This window comes from Phocoena phocoena, chromosome 16 (assembly GCF_963924675.1).
Source record: "Phocoena phocoena chromosome 16, mPhoPho1.1, whole genome shotgun sequence".
Taxonomy (NCBI): domain Eukaryota; kingdom Metazoa; phylum Chordata; class Mammalia; order Artiodactyla; family Phocoenidae; genus Phocoena; species Phocoena phocoena.
Window position 1 is genome coordinate 36,841,601 of NC_089234.1, and position 19,849 is coordinate 36,861,449.

The 19,849-nt window shown below is 43.4% G+C and overlaps 1 protein-coding gene across 1 annotated transcript in view; it reads left to right on the forward strand.

Moving 5' to 3' along the window:
* Nucleotides 1-2,009: 2,009 nt before the first annotated feature.
* LIPA (lipase A, lysosomal acid type) overlaps nt 2,010-19,849 on the forward strand; it is a 35,905-nt gene continuing 18,065 nt past the window's right edge. The window contains exons 1-3 of the mRNA XM_065894550.1: nt 2,010-2,044; nt 4,761-4,872; nt 6,947-7,064. Coding sequence (XP_065750622.1) covers nt 4,762-4,872; nt 6,947-7,064 — 229 coding nt within the window. The 5' untranslated portion in view covers nt 2,010-2,044; nt 4,761. The remainder of the gene's footprint in view (nt 2,045-4,760; nt 4,873-6,946; nt 7,065-19,849) is intronic.

The following is a 19,849-nucleotide window of genomic DNA, read 5'->3' on the forward strand; positions in this document are numbered from 1 at the left end:
CAGGGATTTAGCCTGGTTCTTCTCTTCTTTGGTAGATTCCTTCTCTGTAATGAAATGAATGGTACAGACAAAAAGTATAATTGCCCTCTCTCTCTCTACTTTAATAGCTCCTCTGAGTTTTTTTGTTTGTTTGTTTTTTCATTTGTCTGGTTTTTGTTTTGTTTTGAACCATGAATCATTTTTAAAATGATAATATGTTATAGAACTCCAACAGAAATTTGTGTATTATAATGTTACAAGGGGTATAGAAGGCACTGCAAACAAATTGTTTAAGGACATAAGCACAATTTCATTGTTTTAAAATATCATGTAAGTGTATCACAGAACAACCACAAACTCAATAATAAGCAATATTAAAATAAAACAACAAAAGCATTTTCAAATCAGTAAAAGCCAAAGTTCTCGCAAGGATTTATGTGGCCATACATGATGGACTTCCCCATCCTTACCTCTACCCCTGCCACCCTCTGAATCTCCACCTGGAAGGCTCCCCTGCCCCAATATTGACAGGGCAAGCTCCCCCATTTCCTTCAGGACTCAATTGGCCCCTTCTTTATGACAAAGTGAAAAATGGCCGTCTGGCAGTTAAACTATTAAGAGGGAATGGAATAGAGAGCCCAGAAATAAACCCACGCACCTATGGCCAATTAATCTATGACAAAGGAAGTAAAAATATACAATGGAGAAAAGATACTTCAACAAGTGGTGCTGGGAAAACTGGACAGCTATATGCAAAACAATGAGATTAGAACATTTCACACCATATACAAAAATAAACTCAAAATGGATTGAAGACCTAAATGTAAGACCTGAAACCATAAAACTCCTAGAAGAGAACATAGGCAGAACATTCTTTGACATAAATCATAGTAATATATACATATATTTTTAGATCTGTCTCCAAAGGCAAAGGAAACAAAAGCAAAAAAAGGGGAGGGAGAATCTAGTTAAACTTAAAAGCTTTTGCACAGCAAAGAACATCACTGACAAAATAAAAAGACAACTTATGGAATGGGGAAAAATATTTACAAATGATATGACTGGCAAGGTTTTGTTGCCTTTCTCCTGAAAACCTTCCAATGGCTTCTTATCTTGGTCAGAAGAAATAGCAGTCGTTACAAGTGGCCCCCAAGGCACCTCTAGGACTTCATGTTCTACCACTCTCCACCACATGCATTCTGTTCCAGCCACGCTGACCGAATTTCGCTTACTAGAACCTACTAAGAATATTCCTGCCTCAGGACCTTTGCATTTGCTATTCTCTCATCTCAGAATACTCCTTCCCCAGTATCCACATGGCTCTGAGTCACCTCCTTTTTGTTTGTGCTCGGTGTCACTTCATCAGAGAGTCCTTTCCTGATTACCTTGTACATAACATAGCACCCACCTTCATTATCCCTTTAGTTTTTTATTGCTCTTCATAGCACTTTCCATTACCTCATTTTTTAATTTATTCATGGTGTTTCTTCCCATTAGAATGTAAGCAGGAGAAGAGGGCTCTTGTTTGGCTACTATACCCCTAGTGTCTTAATAATGCTAGGCATCTTAGCAATAAAAATAAAATGTACAGTAAGATTACTTTGCAGCAGGCACACCGCTAAGGGCTTTATACGTAGCATATAATTTCTTTTCATCTGTAGAGCCTATGTTTTCCGTGCTAGGCGCAGAGAGTGGCGGCCCTTGCAAGAGCCCCTGGGGCAGAGCCGGGGGCAGCCGCTAGGAGACCGGGCGGGTGCGGCCTGCAGGTGTAGCTGGTAATCGACTCCGCCGGGGAGCAGGCCGCAGGGCGCCGCACCTCTTGGTCCATGGCGCATGCTCCGCTTCAGCGAAGGACCCTCTCAGAAGCGGCGGCGGCGCTAGGCCTGGGCGGTGTCTCCGCGGCACTTCCCGGCGGCCGGCTGCTCTGATTGGGGGCGCTGGTAGCCGGAGGCGGGAGCGGGCCCTGGCGTCCAGCCGTCACCGCCCCCTCCAGGCCCCAGCCGGGGACCCAGCCCCGCGAATTGGCACTGCGGCTGTGGACAGCGGCCCGGGAGGATTGCTCCAGGTGAGTGCCGGCCCCGTTGCGCTGCCAGGTGCGGGTGCCGCAGCTTCGGCTTCCCCCCACGGGCTCTGAGGCCAGGGCCCCGCACCGCTTCCAAGGCTCATTCCAGCCGGCCCTGAGCCTCCGCACGCCGGCAGGACTCTCTGCGCTGGTCTCCGGCGCGTCTTACCTGGAGCACCTATGCATGCCTCTTCTGCAGGTGGTCGCCCGAGGCATCTCGCGGTGACCCAGGAATTGAGGGCTGTCTTGAATTTGCCTGCCCTTTCCCAGGTGCCCTCGGGTTTCCTGGGCAGGCGCGGTCACCTCTGGGCTGCAGCGGCACCCAGGATTTCTGATTCCCAGCTTCCCTCACCTCCTTCCTCCTTGTCCTTTACTCCTATTAACTCCCCCAGGCAGCCTGCAGACCACTCTAACTTGTTAGTCAAGGTGTGGGCGATAACGGTTTGACATCGGTCCTGGTGAATATCTTGGCGATACTATTTAACCAGTTGGCATTTTGCTTCCAGTACTTAACTTGGGTGAGGCTCAGTTTCCTGGAAAAAGGACTTAACGGTACTGCAGAGAGTTGGCGGAGGCGTAATTAACATAGTAGGTCGGAAGCGCTGCCTGCGGAAGTCTGGAGCATAGCAGGAGATTAAATGGGAGCGGAAATTATTAGTGGTGTTGTTATTATTAGAAAGCTGAATGACAAGCTGCTTTGGAGCTTTTCTTCAGCCACTGAACTCTGGACTGCCCCAATCCCATTTTTCAAAATCTGTCTTGTGCATCTACACTTTGCTAGGTCCTGGGGGTTCAGAGTTGACTCAGATGCTGGCTCTGCCCTTGGGCTGGGTAAAATGAAGACAGACAAGTACTTAATTGGATTGTTACAGTATAAAAAGGATTGAGATAAAAGTTGCTAAGAGAGCCCAGCAAAGCACATTGCATGCATCCTGGAGGAGGCTTTTTCTCTTTTGAACTTCTCAATCCTCATCCTTATGACAATTACTGGACTAGTAGGTTGAAAAACTAGTGTTTTGTTGGAAGGAAAAATCAGCTGGGTGACATTTCCAGTTGAGTGGCTTCAGCTGTTATCTTCCTGGAGCTTCCATTGTGGACAGCTGATCCAGGTCCTGGAGGATAGGCCTGAGTGGAAACGCAGGTACTGCCAGAGGCTTCACTGTTTCAAATTGTGGTTACAGACTTTCACTTTTCTTTTCAATATACTCCTTATTCCCGAGTAATAATGGGCTTTTGGAAGGTTATATTTATAATAAAAGGTAGCCCGGAACTGTACAGCCCTTCCCAACCACTGTAGAGAAATACAAACTTATGAGTAAGCACAGTGGGCATGCTTTGCCAGTAGAGACTCAAGATAACATCCCCTCCTGTCTAGAAGTTCCAGGTTCACCACTGCTGGGAGAAATCACTGTAGAACCATCAAGAGATGCACCGACAGAAGGGAGTCAGTTCACTTTTGCAATCTTCTGAGAACCAATTTCTTAAGACTTGTGGAATACTCAGTTTAAGCCCAAGTCTTAAAAACAGCTGTGTTGTATTACTGACGTACAATAGCAGGGCATATTTAGAATGTACAGTTTTATGTTCTGATATGTATACACATGTGAAACTGTGATACGTTCAATATCATTAACCTGTTCATCACCCCCAAAAGATTTCCCTTTGCAATGCTTAGCTCCTGGCCCTCATCTCCCCAGGCAGCCATTGATCTGCTTTACGTCAATAGAGATAAGGTTGCATTTTCTAGAGTTTTATAGAAATGAAATCGTACATATTTATTTATATGGTCTGGCTTCTTTCACTCACCATAACTGTTTTGAGATTCATCCATGTTATTTTATGTGCATTCCTTTTTATTGCTGAGTGGTATGTATATATCACAATAGGTTGACCCATTCACCCATTAGGGGCATTTGGGTTTTTCCAGTGTTTGGCTGTTGCACAAGTCTTTGTATGGGTATACACTCATGCATCTTTTTGAATGATTATATTTATTTTAAAAAATGTGGGAGGCCTGGGCTGTTGTCTCAGCTTTGCCTCTAACCATCTGGGTGTCCTTGGAAGAGTCACTTCATTTTGCCTTTAACATCCATCTTCAAGGTCTTTGCTACACTATGATTTTGTGCCATCACTGCCAGAAACTAGATGGTCTTTGGTGATGGCTGGAGGGTCTCAGAAGCAAAGAGGGGTGGTCTTCTTTCCCTCTATTTCTCTTGCAAGCTCTCTTTTCTTTCATGACACTTTTTCCCTTGGGTGTAATTTTATGCACGAAGGGAAGTGAATAGCTAGTGGGAGCAAGAACTCATATCGCTGAACTTAAAAGTGTTTAAATTACAATTAGGAAAAGGTGGGAGGTTAACAGGCTCTGGAATTTGGGGGATCTTCCTTTTTCTCAACCTATTCTCTCCTGAGTCCTTCTTTCTGCTATTTCTCTGGGAACATTATGTTTAACCACCTGGTGAGGAGGTGAGTGGGTGTTCTGGGCTCCAAATGTCACATATTAACTGGGGGTGGCGGGTGGGAGGTTTCCCAGTAAAAAAGAATTCCTCAATTTTTGCTTCGAGGTATGGCTTGAGTCATTTGTTCTCTATTTGCCCTTTACCTAACTTTTACCTGACCTAAACCTGGTTCAGAACTTTGTATGGGAGCATTATTTACCAACATAATTTTGTGTAGTAAAACTTTGTGTAGACAAGTAACAACAGACTGTTTTATACAGAATGAAAATGTGGCTCTGGTGTTTGGTGGTCTGTTTGGTCCTTGGGACCCTGCATTCTGAGGTATCCAGAGGGAAGCTGGCACCTGTGGATCCTGAAACAAATATGAATGTGGTAAGTTTCTCAAAGTCATCTGTTTTTAAAAACGCATCTGTGATCAATGTTAATTATTTTCTGAAATCCAGTTATGTAGCTACACGAAGCCACAAACTCTATTCTCTTTATATCACATTATGTTTTTCCTGTTCTCCGAATCTTAGATTCAGCTAGCTGGACTTTACCTAAAAGGTAATGTGTATCTTACAAACCTCATTTGCTGTTAAAACATATACTTCTTAGTAAGATAAGTGATATTTTTATACATTCATTTCATTTTTAAGTCTCACTGAATTTGTTTAAACAACAATAAAAAAAAGTGTCAAAACTTTGAAAGAATGTTAATACTCAATGCGCTGAACAAGGACAGATTACCAATGTCCATAGTTCAATACAAAAATCAAAGTATCTGAAAAAAACTTTGTTAGAACACATAAGCAAAAATAGTCCCTCGAGTAATGAAAACATTTCAAAGTTATTAATCTTAAGTAAACAATTAAATCTGGCGATACCTTATTTAGGCATAAAATATCAGGAAAGTACATGTTGCTACAGAAAACAGCAGCTTTAAAACAGATGATGCAGTGACGCAACTGAAGAATCAGGCAGCCTTGGAGATGGAGATAAATTTATAGTCAGCCAAGAGAGTATGACCTGATATCTGGGTCTTAAGGTTACATTTTATTTCTTGTCCCAAATCTTTTCTTTTTAAGTTTTTTTAAAATTAAAAGCATTTTTATTTAAAAATTTTTTTCCTGTAAGAATGATAAACTTAAATCCTTTCAAGTGTTTGTGATAGAGAGAATAATGAGTACTTATTTACGCTAAGTCTTCTGGACAATTGAGTTATCCATATGCCACTGAGCTCCCAATTAACAATTGCCCCATGGATTAATTGGTACAAACTGTTATGTATAAAATAGATAAACGAGGATATGTTGTACAACACGGGGAATGTAGCCAATATTTTATAATAACTATAAATGGAATTTAACCTTTAAAAACTGTGAATCACTGTGTTGCATATAATATTGTACATCAGCTGAAACATATAATATTGTACATCAGCTATAACCTCAGTTTAAAAAAAAAGAAAACAAAAAACAATTAATTGCCCCATGGATCTTTCCTTATGGAGTAGTGAATTTGATCATAATTCCTTACTTTTCCTCTTTTCCCTCCAGTTTTATTGAGATATAATTGACATATAACATTGTATTAGTTTAAGGTCTACAACATAATGATTTGCACTATGTATATATTGTAAAATGATTACCACAATCATTTAATTAATTTATTTAACATCTTTATTGGAGTATAATTGCTTTACAATGGTGTGTTAGTTTCTGCTTTATTACAAAGTGAATCAGCTATACATATACATATATCCCCATATCTCCTCCCTCTTGCCTCTCCCTCCCACCCTCCCTATCCCACCCCTATTTACAATAGCCAGGACATGGAAGCAACCTAAGCGTCCATCGACAGATGAATGGATAAAGAAGATGTGGCACATATATACAATGGAACATTACTCAGCCATAAAAAGAAACGCAGTTGAGTTATTTGTAGTGAGGTGGATGGACCTAGAGTCTGTCATACAGAGTGAAGTAAGTCAGAAAGAGAAAAACAAATAGCGTATGCTATCACAATCATTTTATCTTTTCTTTTTCAACTCTACCTTGACATTCTAGTGTAGTTTTATTGGTCCATTGGTTAAAAACAGATTAATACTTTTTATGCTTCATTTCCCAGGATGGGGTCTCTTAAAACAAGGAAAATGGTAGATTACAGTAGTACCTGGCATATTTAGAAAAGAAAGAAAGAAGTGTTTATTTGTACCTGGGAGCCAGGATGGAAACAAAGAAGCCCAAAGCTATGGTAAAATAAGACACACTTGGTGTAGAACATGTTAAAGTGGTTTAGCTGAACATCTATGAGTAGAACACAGAGGTAAAACAAGTGGAGGATTTACTTTTGCGATGGGATGTTGGCTACTAGATTGAGCAGACTGCAATTTCAGTAACAATTCATTTCTTAAGTAAAACCTGGAGAATGTCATTGACACCTTGTCTTCTCCTTGGCTCCACAGAGTGAAATTATCTCTCACTGGGGATTCCCTAGTGAGGAACACCTAGTTGTGACAGAAGATGGATATATTCTTTGCCTTAACCGAATCCCCCACGGGAGGAAGAACCATTCTGACAGAGGTATGGGTGTTTTCTGTGGTGAGAAAGGAGAGCTCTGAAAATTTAACAGCATTGCTGGAATTTGGTTCTTTTTTTATGTCAGTAACCGAGTTCAGATTTAACTTGAAAACATTGAAATGGGATTATTTTTTAGACCAAAGTACTCAACATGTTACATTTATGCAAGGTGTATAAAAAACACTTCTTCGGGCTTCCCTGGTGGCGCAGTGGTTGAGAATCTGCCTGCCAGTGCAGGGGACACGGGTTCGAGCCCTGGTCTGGGAGGATCCCACATGCCGCGGAGCAGCTAGCCCCGTGAGCCACAGTTACTGAGCCTGCGCATCTGGAGCCTGTGCTCTGCAACAAGAGAGGCCGCGATAGTGAGAGGCCCGCGCACCGCGTTGAGGAGTGGCCCCCACTTGCCGCAACTAGAGAAAGCCCTCGCACAGAAACGAAGAGCCAACACAGCCATAAATAAATAAATAAAATTAGAAAAAAAAAACACTTCTTCTTTTAAAGAAATAAGGACAAGAGTCATCTAATTTCATATTTTGCTTAAAGGTTCAAAGGTCAGGTTTGTCTGAGGATATGCTAAAATCTCTGCTTTCTTTGTTATAAGGAAGCATTTCATTTAATAAAATGGTTTGAGCATTAAGTAGATAGCTCTTGCTGTTTGAAAATTACTTAATTTTTTGAATAGGTAACGTATTCCCATAGTTCAGAAATCAAAGAGAATAAAAAGATACACAGTGAAATACCTCCCTCCCATCTCATTCTCCACCTCCCCAGTTTTTTATGTATCTTCCCAAAATCTCTTCATTTAAAATTTCTTTCTCTCTAAAAAAATCTCTTTAGAAGCAAACATAAATTATTATTTTTCCTTGCTTCCCTTTTAATATAAAATGTGGCTTATAATGCACATTCTTTTGTTCCTTGAATTTTTTACTTAATATTTTGGAGATTTTTCCATACAATACAGAGAGCACTTCATCATTTATCTCTGCTGATACATAGTATTCCACTGTATAACTGTACCATGATTTATTTAACAAGTGTCCTGTTGACGGGCATTTAGACTCTTTCTAGTCTTCGATTAACAAATATTGCTGCTGTAAGTAACCTTGTATGTGTGCAAGTTTATTTATAAGATACATTTTCAGAAATAGAATTTTTGGGTCAGAGGATATATGGATTTGTGATTTTGGTAGATATTGTTAAATTGCTTTTCATGTGGTCTTGTTCTGGTAATTACTCTCATAAGCAATATATGAAAGTTCTTATAGTTTTGGCTTAAAATATATACATATTTTTTCTTTTTCTTATAACTCAAGCAAAACTGTGGTTTCCAATGCAGATTGAGGAATTTCTAGATAGATTACTTGAAATTGTTAGATATCAGAATAAGAATCTGATCCTTAGTCAATCATCTCTCCAGATGTAGCTTATTTTTTTTCTTTTAACATATTCTGATTTTAGAAACTTAGGAAATTAAGGTGAGATTAAGGTAATTGGATAACTATCTCTTCTTCAATTAAAATTTTATGTAAGTAGAAAATTTTTATTCAAAGCAAACTTAAAAGCCCTCTGTGTTAATGTGAGCTTTGTATCATTATCTGTTTTTCTCTTAATATAATCTGATTTATCCATGTTGTTCTGCTATAAATTCTAGCTGTAATGAGCCTTTCAGTAATGTTACCTGGTCAAGACAGCCAATGCTGTCTTTGAAATTTAATTTCTAACTCTTGAGAGTTTTATGATTTACAGATCCTCTTAAAAGCATGTTACAGAGTGAGCAATGAGTTACAGCAAGGGCTTCTATTTTTTCTTCTGCTCAAGACACACAAAACATATTTTATTTCAGAGTGAACATATGATCTTGATTTCCTTCCCTTTTTTTAAAAGAAATAAACCTGGTATACAGATTTCGGATCCCATATAAAGAAAAATACGTATTGATATTATTTCTCTTAAAAGTGGTTAGTTGACTAATAATTAGTAGTGTCAGCCATTGTTAAAAAATGCAGGGAACCACAGTAAAAACATGCTTAGAGAATGTGCCTCCTCTTCTTTTTCTATATCCACCTCTAGGCTTCTCTTTCCTACAGCAATTAAAGCATATAGTGCCAGATGCCCTATGGTATGTATCTCAGCCACTGCAGGTGAAGGTGCTATGCCCTGGGAAGTGAGCATCCTTTTTTTTTTGCGGTACACAGGCCTCTCACTGTTGTGGCCTCTCCCGTTGTGGAGCACAGGCTCCGGACGCGCAGGCTCAGCGGCCATGGCTCACAGGCCCAGCCGCTCCGCGGCATGTGGGATCTTCCTGGACCGGGGCACGAACCCGTGTCCCCTGTATCGACAGGCGGACTCTCAACCACTGCGCCACCAGGGAAGCCCGAGCATCCTTTTGATTTGCTCTCAGGTGGTTGGAAGAAGAATCAGGAGAATTCCGCCTGCCCCTAAATACTTCTGTGCTTTCTCCTCTGTAGGCCTTGGATTCTTCATCTGTAAAAACAGTCGATTGGCTGGGATGATCTCAAAGTTCCCCATTAGTCTTTATCACTCTCTGGTTCTACGGGTTATATTCTATATTCATTCATTTATTGGCAGGGGTGTGTGGATTGGAGCAGTGGATACCCTTGGTTTTCAGAATGGGGAACAGACTGAATGCACTCTAAACTAGGTCTGGTGATAGCATTAAGTCCCCACCCTTTTCCTCTGTTCTGCAGAGGCCTCCCTGTAGAGGATCAGTGGTATGTATATAACACCTGCTGTGAGCTAAGCTCAGAGGTGAGTTTCGGAGGAAATCTGTGACGAGTGACTTAGTTATCTAAAGGAATTTGTGATTCTCCTGAAAACTACATAGGTGTTTCTCTGATGGTTTGCATTTCCATGGTCCAAGGCAGAGCGCGGAGCTGAGGCTCTGCACTGTCCTTCACTCCCATTCAGGAGCAGTGCTGTCAGTGGTACTAATTTGGCTTATTTAAGCCAGATAGACAAAAAGAATACACACAATCCTTCACACCCAACATGGAACCCAGCTCATCCATGCCCCTTCCTCTCCTGACTTCCCCCTCTATTAATCACACCCTTGTCCTCCTGGACCTAGACCAGAAACTGCATAGTCACTCTTGACTCCCATCCTGGAGGAGCTGTCAGGTCCTCTCTAGGCTCCCCTGTTATATGGCTTCAGTTCAGCTCTTTCTTCTCTTCGCCAGGCCGCCATTGTACCTTATGCTCTTGTGACCATTTACTTGGCCATCTGAAATAAGCTTAGAACCTGAGAGAGAGAAAGAATTTCAAAACAGGAATAGGGAAATTCAGTCTGCTTATCTTTTAAGAAGTTAATGCTTTTAAGAAAATAATGCCATACATTTGTACCATTTATAAGTCATTACAAGATACATTAAAACATTATTCATTTATCAAGGATGAAGTGAAGCTATTCCTCTTACCCTTCTTAATGTAGTTTTTCTCAGTTTTTGTGTTCTTCTGTGATGCTGTAACCTTACCCCTGGGTTCAGGGGTGCTAACAAAGAAATTCTTGTCTGTGGATAGTTGCTAAGTTGGAGTTTCTGTGAGGGGGCTAGAGCTGGGGATCTCCTATTCTGCCATCTTGCCGGTGTCACCTCCGCTATTTATTTATAGGTACCACATTCCTTGTGGAACCTTAGTTTAAAGCTGTGTGGTGAGGGCTTCCCTGGTGGCGCAGTGGTTGAGAGTCCGCCTGCTGATGCAGGGGACACAGGTTCGTGCCCCCGTCCGGGAAGATCCCACATTGCTGCTGAGCGGCTGGGCCCGTGCGCCATGGCCACTGAGCCTGCGCGTCCGGAGCCTGTGCTCTGCAACGGGAGAGGCCACAGCGATGAGAGGCCCGCGTACCGCAGGAAAAAAGAAAAAAAAAAGCTGTGTGGTGAGCATCTTTCAGTCCTGTCTCAGTGACCCCCTCTGATTGTATGTAGAGCCTCACTTGGGGATCACTGGAAGTCTTTTATGATCACGGGACTTGGCCACATGGCTCCTCTACCCATGCCAACTGCTCTCCTTTCTGCCTACCTCCCTGTTCTCATCCGTCTTATGTAGTTTTGCAGGATTAAGCTTCGTAGAGCCCAGGTATAATTATATGATATTGCCACTCAGCAATCTTCATGAGCCTCATAAATGAAGATAACACCATTCCTTAGTATTTTGTCCTAGCTGTTGTCTTTACTGTTCACCTTCATTTTATACAGCAGTGGACCTTTGAAGTTCACCATGGATATGTGCAAGAACTTCATGATTCCTCAAACTAGTGATCACAGTTATGGGCTCTGATGTCTACGGTGACTTCCTCTGTAGAATGGGATAGAATACCTCTTTCACAAGGTTTATGAGGAGTGCTTGAGAACCACTGGTTGCCAGCTGTGTTTACCCATCATCTAAGAAACATTTATCATTTATCAACTGCACAGGTTTAAATTGGCACCATAGCCAGATTGCAAATGGTATAACTGAAGTTGTATCTGTGATAAGTATCAAAGAACTGCTGTCTCACATGCTGAAATCCAAATGAGTTATTTCCCTTTTGCTAAATTCTCCCTGGGCCTCAGCTGGTGACACAACCCTCTGGATTGGTGTTCACTCTGCCCACCATCTTTATTTCTATGCGTTCCTAAAAACATTTTTTTTTTCTGTCCTTCCAGCCCCACCCAGCTTAACTGCCAACTCTCCATGCTGCTTGAGCATGAAGGAGACACACTTCCTCCAAACTCCCAGATGCCTTGCTAACACCCCTCCTGAGGTGTTTTTCTTCCTCTGCTTCGGGGTTAACTCACGTGTGTACTTCTCTCTCCCCGCCATCCCTCCCTGCAGCCACTCTTTGAAGGCAGAGGCTGTGTCTTTGTCACCTCTGTGTTCCTCACAGCCAGCAGTACCAGGTTCCCCGCGTGGGTGGCCTAATTAAGAGATATATCGGGCAGTCTTCAGAATTGGGATTCTGAAGTGCATGAAGGCAATGGATCCTCTCTCTAGTAAAATAAAATAGACACTTGTGCACACACAGATTTTATATTAAGATGCAGAGGGTGTGTGGACTCAGTAAAGAATCCCCTGATTTATTTTTATTTAAAAAAATTGTCTTTATTGAAGTAGAGTTGATTTGCAGTGTTGTGCCAGTCTCTGCTGTACAGCACAGTGACTCAGTTATACACATATAGACATTCTTTTTTCATATTCTTTTCCATTATGGTTTATCACAAGATACTGAATATAGTTCCCTGTGCTCTACAGTAGGTCCTTGTTGTTTATCCATTCTAAATGTAATAGTTTGCATCTGCCAACCCCAAAGTCCGAGTCCATCCCTCTCCCTCCCCTTCTCCCCCTTGCCAACCACAAGTCTGTTCTCTATGTCTATGAGTCTGTTTCTGTTTTGTAGACAGGTTCATTTGTGCCATATTTTAGATTCCACATATAAGTGATATCATATGGTATTTGTCTTTCTCTTTCTGACTTACTTCACTTAGTATGATAATCTCTAGTTGCATCCATGTTGCTGCAAATGGCATTATTTCATTCTTTTTTATTCCATTGTACATATGTACCACGTCTTCTTTATCCATTCATCTGTCGATGGACATTTAGGTTGTTTCCACGTTTTGGCTATTGTGAACAGTGCCGCTATGAACATAGGGGTGCATGTATCTTTTTGAATTATAGTTTTGTCCGGGTATATTCCCAGGAGTGGGATTGCTGGGTCATATGGTAATTCTATTTTTAGTTTTCTGAGGAACCTCCATACTGTTTTCCATAGTGGCTCTACCAATTTACACTCCCACCAAGAGTGTAGGAGGGTTCCCTTTTCTCCACACCCTCTCCAGCACTTGTTATTTGTAGACTTTTTAATGATGGGCATTCTGACTGGTGTGAGGTGGTACCTCATTGTGGTTTTGACTTGCATTTCTCTAATAATTAGCGATGTTGAGCATCTTTTCATGTGCCTACTGGCCATCTGTATGTCTTCTTTGGAGAAATGTCTTACTAAGGTCTTCTGCCCATTTTTCGATTGGGTTGTTTGTTTTTTTGTTGTTGAGCTGTATGAGCTGTTTGTATATTTTGGAGATTAAGCCTTTGTCTATTGCATCATTTGCAAATATTCTCTCGCATTCCGTAGGTTGTCTTTTCATTTTTTTATGGTTTCCTTTGCTGTGCAAAAGCTTGTAAGTTTGATTAGGTCCCATTTGTTTATTTTTGTTTTTAATTCTATTGCCTTGGGAGACTGACGTAAGAAAACAGTGGTACAATTTATGTTAGAGAATGTTTTGCCTATGCTCTCTTCTAGGAGTTTTATGGTGTCATGTCTTGTGTTTAAGTCTTTAAGCCATTTTGAGTTTATTTTTGTGTATGGTGTGAGGATGTGTTCTAACTTCATCGATTTACATGCAGCTGTCCAGCTTTCCCAATACCGCTTGCTGAAGAGACTGTCTTTTTCCCATTTTATAATCTTGCCTCCTTTGTCAAAGATTAATTGACCATACGTGTGTGGGTTTATTTTTGGGCTCTCTATTCTGTTCCATTGATCCATATGTCTGTTTTTGTACCAATACCACACTGTTTTAAAGAATCCCCTGATTTAGGCAATTCTTTGTCTGGTCAGACCTCTACTAATTAGGAAGCTTGAAATGTGTATTTAGAAAACTGTTAGTGACCTGTGGAGTGTATGTGGGCTGTTTCTCAATGTTAAGCAAACTTCTCTATCAAGTGTTGAGCTACCCCTACTTTGCACTACCTCCAATAAGGGAATTGAAATTCAGAAATTCACCCTTTATAGGGAAGTGGTTATATTTTAATCTGCTCAGCCTTATTTCAGAAAGTCACGGGATGCTGGCACTAGAAGGATCTCAGAGTCCTGCCTGGGCCGGCAGTTTGGAGAACTTGCATTTTTTTTTTTGCGGTACGCGGGCCTCTCGCTGTTGTGGCCCCTCCCATTGTGGAGCACAGGCTCCGGACACTCAGGCTCAGCGGCCATGGCTCACAGGCCCAGCCGCTCCGTAGCATGTGGGATCTTCCCAGACCAGGGCACGAACCCGTGTCCCCTGCATCGGCAGGCGGACTCTCAACCACTACGCCACCAGAGAAGCCCGAACTTGCATTTTTAACATAACTCTCTAGTGGATTCCAAAGGAAAATCCTTGGGTTTGGGAACCCAGGTTCTAGAGCAACACTCTCATTTTACTGGGCGTGACTGTTAGGTTCAAAGAGGGAAGGGGATTTGCTTTAGGTCAAAAGTTAGTGGCCCAGCCAGTTTGACTCCGGGTTCAGTGTTCTTTGAACTGGAGTGTGCGGCCTTATGTAGTAAGTATTGAGCAACTTGATCCTATGATAGTCAGCGTATTTATTTTAGTTGGTTAAAACAAAGAAATAGAGAAAGGCCTTGCCTAAAATACATAAAATAGCAACAGTAACAGCGAGGCCGACTTACTTCTGCCTAACTAGGAAATAAACTGTAAAATAAAGCAATCATCAAAAAAAGCACCAACCGTGGAACATTTATGTCTGAAAAGCAGTATGTGTCTGATGGTCTGGTGAGTGAAGTGCATTCTGGAGTGTGAGTAATTGCCTTCATGCAGAAACAGGGTTTTTGAACTTTGCCGTGGGGTTGCCCGTTGAACTTTTTGAGTCATAATTGAAAATTCACAACGTGGCTTGTGAGTTAGGTTTCGGGGGGGAAAGACCATCAGGCTATGGTTTAAAAAAAAAAACCTCTGTTTTGATTATACGTTTTAGGTTTCTGACCAATTTCTGGGTTTTCTGTTCTTCCCTTGTACGTGGTTCCTAAGGAAACCATTTCCTAAACGCAGTGCTCTAACAAGCTAAACAGAGGCCTTGATCAGCTGGGATGTAATTCCCCTCCTCCCAGTGGCACTGGACAGACGTAGGGCCATTAGTCAGTGCCCGGGCTTATTGACTCTAGCTCCCTGAGCTCACTCCCAGGCTCACTTGGACCTTGATGGCACACCGGGCAGGGGACTGTATTCAGACCCTCTGCGTAACAGAGCGTCACGAGGCAGCATCAACTGCACAGCACAGCTGTCTCGTATTGGCAGGTTGGAGCTGGGGCTAAGAGTCAGAGTGGAAAGGAAGAGAGCGCTGTGCCCGGCACCCCTCCCTCCTCCAGTACTCCCTCCCTGCCTGCTGCCTAACCTCGATGTCGCTTCAGCGAGGAGTTCCCCAGCTCTCACACCTGCTCAGGCTGACCCCTGGCCACGTATTCTCATAGCTCTTTGTGTGTTTCCTTCATAGCAGTTAAGACAGGTAAGACAATAAATAATAGCGTATTCTGTCAGGGGTGATGCTTATAACCTCGGTCCTCCCCGCTAGACCATGAGCTCTCGGAGGGCCCAAACCTTTTCTGATTACTCGATAATCTCTCCGGCCCAAGGCTTCAGTCTACCTGCTTCTACAGTCTTGGTCTTCCTGGGGACTGGGTTGACCAAAGCATCCGCACTTTCTAATGTTCCCTGCCCAAGAGCACGTTGAATTAAGGATCTTCCTGAGCTCAGAGTCACCGTACCTCTGTTTGAAGGCAGGCTGTGGTAGCAGAGAAGGGCAGGGGAAGCAGAAAGGCAGTTTGGCATGGAGATAACAAGCACTTTGGTGTCACGTAATCACATGGTTCCCGGTTCCACCATATACTAATTGTATTTACATCCTTGGGCAAATCATTTCTTTTTTCTATGCCTCAGGGTCCCTGTCTGTAACATAGGAAGGATAACATAAATGGCGTGGTGTCATCCTGGGTACACAGTAAACTAATTAAGGCAGTGCCCTGGAAAGCGCACATGGTATATGTGGGGTGGGTATCTCTGTGTGTGTGAATATGTGCTGTTGGGTGTTTTTTAATTTCTTTCCTTCCTTTATTCCTTCATTATTGCTTTTATTCATCAAATTTGCCTGGAGCAAGCAGCACGTGGCAGACTCAGCATTGGGTGCCACGGAGGCTGCAGTGAATGAGACGGACCGATTGCTGCCTTCTTGTTGCTTAGCGATCCAAGTGACCACCACTGCGGCTGGTGGGGCGAATGGCATTCTGAGGTTGGGGTGTTTTTCTTCCCTGCTCTGTGATCACGGCACTATTGTGTTTCCTTCTGCCGAGGGTCACCCCCTTTCCAGCAGGGTGACTATGAAATGTGAATGCAGTGATCTGGGCAGTGGCAAGGTCTGCATGCCTTTCTGAACGCTTCCTGTGGTGGGCCATGTGCTGCAGTCTGTGAACTGTCACATGACTTGTCACACAGCTCTTGGATGTAAGGCCTCTTATTACCCCCTGTTACAGAGGAGGAAACCAAGGTTACAGAGGTTAATTAACTTGCTTATTGTAAAGTAGCTGGTGGTTGGTAGTAAAGGCAGGATTCCCATGGCTTGTGATGGCATGTCTGCCCCTTGGGCTCTTAGCACTGCAGCAATGTCTCTGATCAAGGGACAGCGTGCAAAGTGCTTGATTTAGATAACCTGCGTACCAGCTTCCATTGCTTAAGTTCCTGGTGATGAGTGCTTCGGAGATAAGCCTCTCCTTATTTCTCCCTCCAGTGAATATAAGGTGTTGTGGCCGAGCCTTCCCACTAATGTTATTTGTTGACAGTGTTTTGTGCTGTCTTTGAGGCCAATTCTTCAAAATTAGAATTAGACTACAAAAATTCACCCAGTCGTCCCCTGTTGTGGATAAATAAAAGTCCGCTCTTGATTGTTCTGGGGTAGGAGGCCCTAGAACTACCTTTAGGGGCCTCTTGGATGCCGGGCCCGGGGTCTCCACGTCTGCTTGGCCTCTTCTCTGGGCCAGCCTGGGGCAGCAGAGGACTGGGCATGCTCCCCTTTTAATGAATCCACTCAACACAGCTGTGGATGGGCTACATCAGAAGAGCTGAGGGAGCCTGCCGAAAATAAGTATTTCCAGGCTCCGTCTCGGGACTTCCTGATTCCCTAAATCAGGACCAAGGGCAGAAATGTGCATGAAGTGCCCCCAGATGATTTTGATATGTAGCCACTTTTAGGAAATAGTGCTTGGCTTGATTTGAAGTGGCCACGTACAAACGGAATATTTATAAGCACTCCCCCTGTCCCCTACCTCTTTATTTTTGAATGAAGTTTTCTTCAGAGTAGTGGTTACAAGCAAGGACTTTAGAATGTGGCTGACTTGGGTTTCAGTTCTGGCTCACTGCTTAGGTGATTGTTTCAGAGCAGGTTACCTAACCTCTCTCTCCAGGCATCATCTGTAACGTGGGGGTGGATCTTAACAGCTCTCTTTGCAACAGTGTAATCCATGTGAAACGTGGTGCGTGATAGGTAGCTGTTACTGATGAATAGTAATAATAACACAAATCCACCAGATGCCACAGTGCTGCCTAGAGTTTGTCTTAAGTAGTCAGGGCAGATTCAGGAAGTCCCCAGGGCCCTGGCTCTTTGGGTGATCGACAACCTATCTTTGGCGTGGTTGAACCAGCCCTTGGACTTTGGCTTTGTCCAATCCCATGGATGGCTGCAGGGAGGTCTAAAGTGAGGGGTGATCCCGACTTTGCATTACTCAGTATGGGGTGCCAGGGATGCGTGTGCACCATAAGCCAGGTCCTTGTTGCCATTTTGTCTAGAACCTGCCTTTGCAGAAGGAGATGGGGGGCCCTTATGCCACTTACAGCCCGTCTTCTAAGCTTTTCTAGAAGATTTTAGGTCATGCAGGCTCCTGCCAAACTAGCAAGCAGCCAGGTCTCTCTCTTCTTCAGGCCCAGGAGACATCCTGCCCGCCTCTGAGTCCTGGTTTGGGATTGGTGGCTGTGCAACTCTGCACAGGTTACTTAGCCACACTGTGCCTCAGAGTCCTTATCTGAAAAATGGGGGTGAAAACTCGTCCCCAACTGTATTAGTTTCCTACTGCTGGTGTAACAAACTACCACAAACTTAGTGGCTGAAAACAGCATAAATTTATTACCTTACTCTTCTGGAGGCCAGAAGTCCTAAGATCAAGGTGTTCGTAGGGCTGCCTTTTGGAGGCACTTGGGGAAGATCCATTCACTTGCCTTTTCCAGCATCTGGACGCTGCCCGCATTCCTCGGCTTCTGGCCCCATCCTCCATCTTCGAAGCCAGTAGGGTAGCATTTTCCAGTCTCTCTCTGACTCTGACCCTCTTAGAAGGAGCCTTGTGATTACGCTGGGCACACCGGATAATCCCGGATGCTACCCCATCTCAAGATCCTTAATCACGTCTGCCAAGTTCCTTTTGCCATTAGCCTTTTCTCGGCTAAAGAATGCCACTTCATGTTGTCTTTCTTCACAGAGCTTGCGTTCTAGTAATGATTTATTACATTTGTACATTTATTATTATTGTGAGTCACTATTACTTATCAGCCATTGTACCATCCCCACTTTAGAAAAGGACATCGATACTCCAGAGAGATTGAGTAAATTCTAAAGGGTTACATATCCAGTAAGAACCAAAGTCTGTTTCATGCCAACGCGCTGATCTTTGTGATCTCCTCCTCTCTTCCTCCTTCTTTTGGTTCTTTGTTGGACCTCAGCTGATTTCTCACACCATTTTTGAGCAAGTTGGAGGCCTGTCCAGACACTGCCCTGGTAGAGAAGGCCAGTGCTTGGGAGGTAGGAGGAACTTCCCCGTGCACCCGGTCATCTTCCTCTTGTGAGGTTGTGGGCTCAGCAGATTCATTTTTGGAGGCTGAGTAATCCCCTCCTGGCTTCCACCCATGTTTGGCCCCATCAGGCAGGCAGCGCCGTGGCGGCCTGTCACCGGGCTGCATTTCTTTGCTGGCTCTGTGCTAACTACGTAGGTGACTGTGAAGAATTCACTTGCCCTCTCTGAGCCAAGGTACTTTTAGGCCTTTCCCTCAGCCCCCAGCCCTCGTACAGCCAGTTTGGACAAGCTAATTGCAGGGCACAGCAGGAAAGGCAGCCCTTGTCCTGACCTGTTGGTTTGTTACTCAAAGACAGACCAGGCTGCAGGTGCTGGAGTGTGTGGGCTAGGCTGGTCCTTGGAAGAATTGCCTGAGAGGGCAAGGTTGCATATCGTGGCCTGGCCTCCTGTTCTCTGTCTCCTCCATCCATCTACTAGAGATTCCTTTCTTCCAAGCACTTGGTCCAACTCCCTCCAAAATAGCTTTCTGTCTTTGGCTTGTCATTCCCTGAGGGCCTCTGTATGTTGTGGAATGACTCTCTGTTGTTAGCCTTTCCCATAGCTGTACGTTGTAGAATGACTCTCTGTTGTTAGCCTTTCCCGTAGCAAAACTGCTAAGAGCATGGACCCTGGCATTAGACTTATGTAGATTCGAATCCCAGCTCCCCCACTTTTTAGCTCTTATCCAATCTTGTGCAAATGACTTGACTTCTGTTAGCCACAATTTCTTGTTCTGTTAAATGGAGATAGTACTAACTTCATAGGATTTTCAGCACAGTGCCTTAGAGCACAGGGGTACATAATAATATAGCTAGCTGTTAATTCAATCGGCTTCTCTCAGCAGGATGAAAAGAAATCTGATTAAAGTAATTCACTGGAAGGTGTGAATGGCAGTAGGTTTAACCCTCCTAGAGAGAAACTTCTTTTTCCTGCAAATCCTTAAATCCTTGATTGGTGGCAGGATGGGAAAGATGACATAATGCCTTCCTTTCTCCCCACTCCCCCCCTCTTAGGAGCAGGTGGGAGAAGCTGGCAGACATGTGGGTAGGCCCGTCACAGTGCCCTTGTCTATTCTGCTGCCCTTTTGCATTCGCTAAGTGCCAGAGGGAAGGGACAAGCAGTTTAACACCCATTTTCCATCCCAGGATGGGTTTTG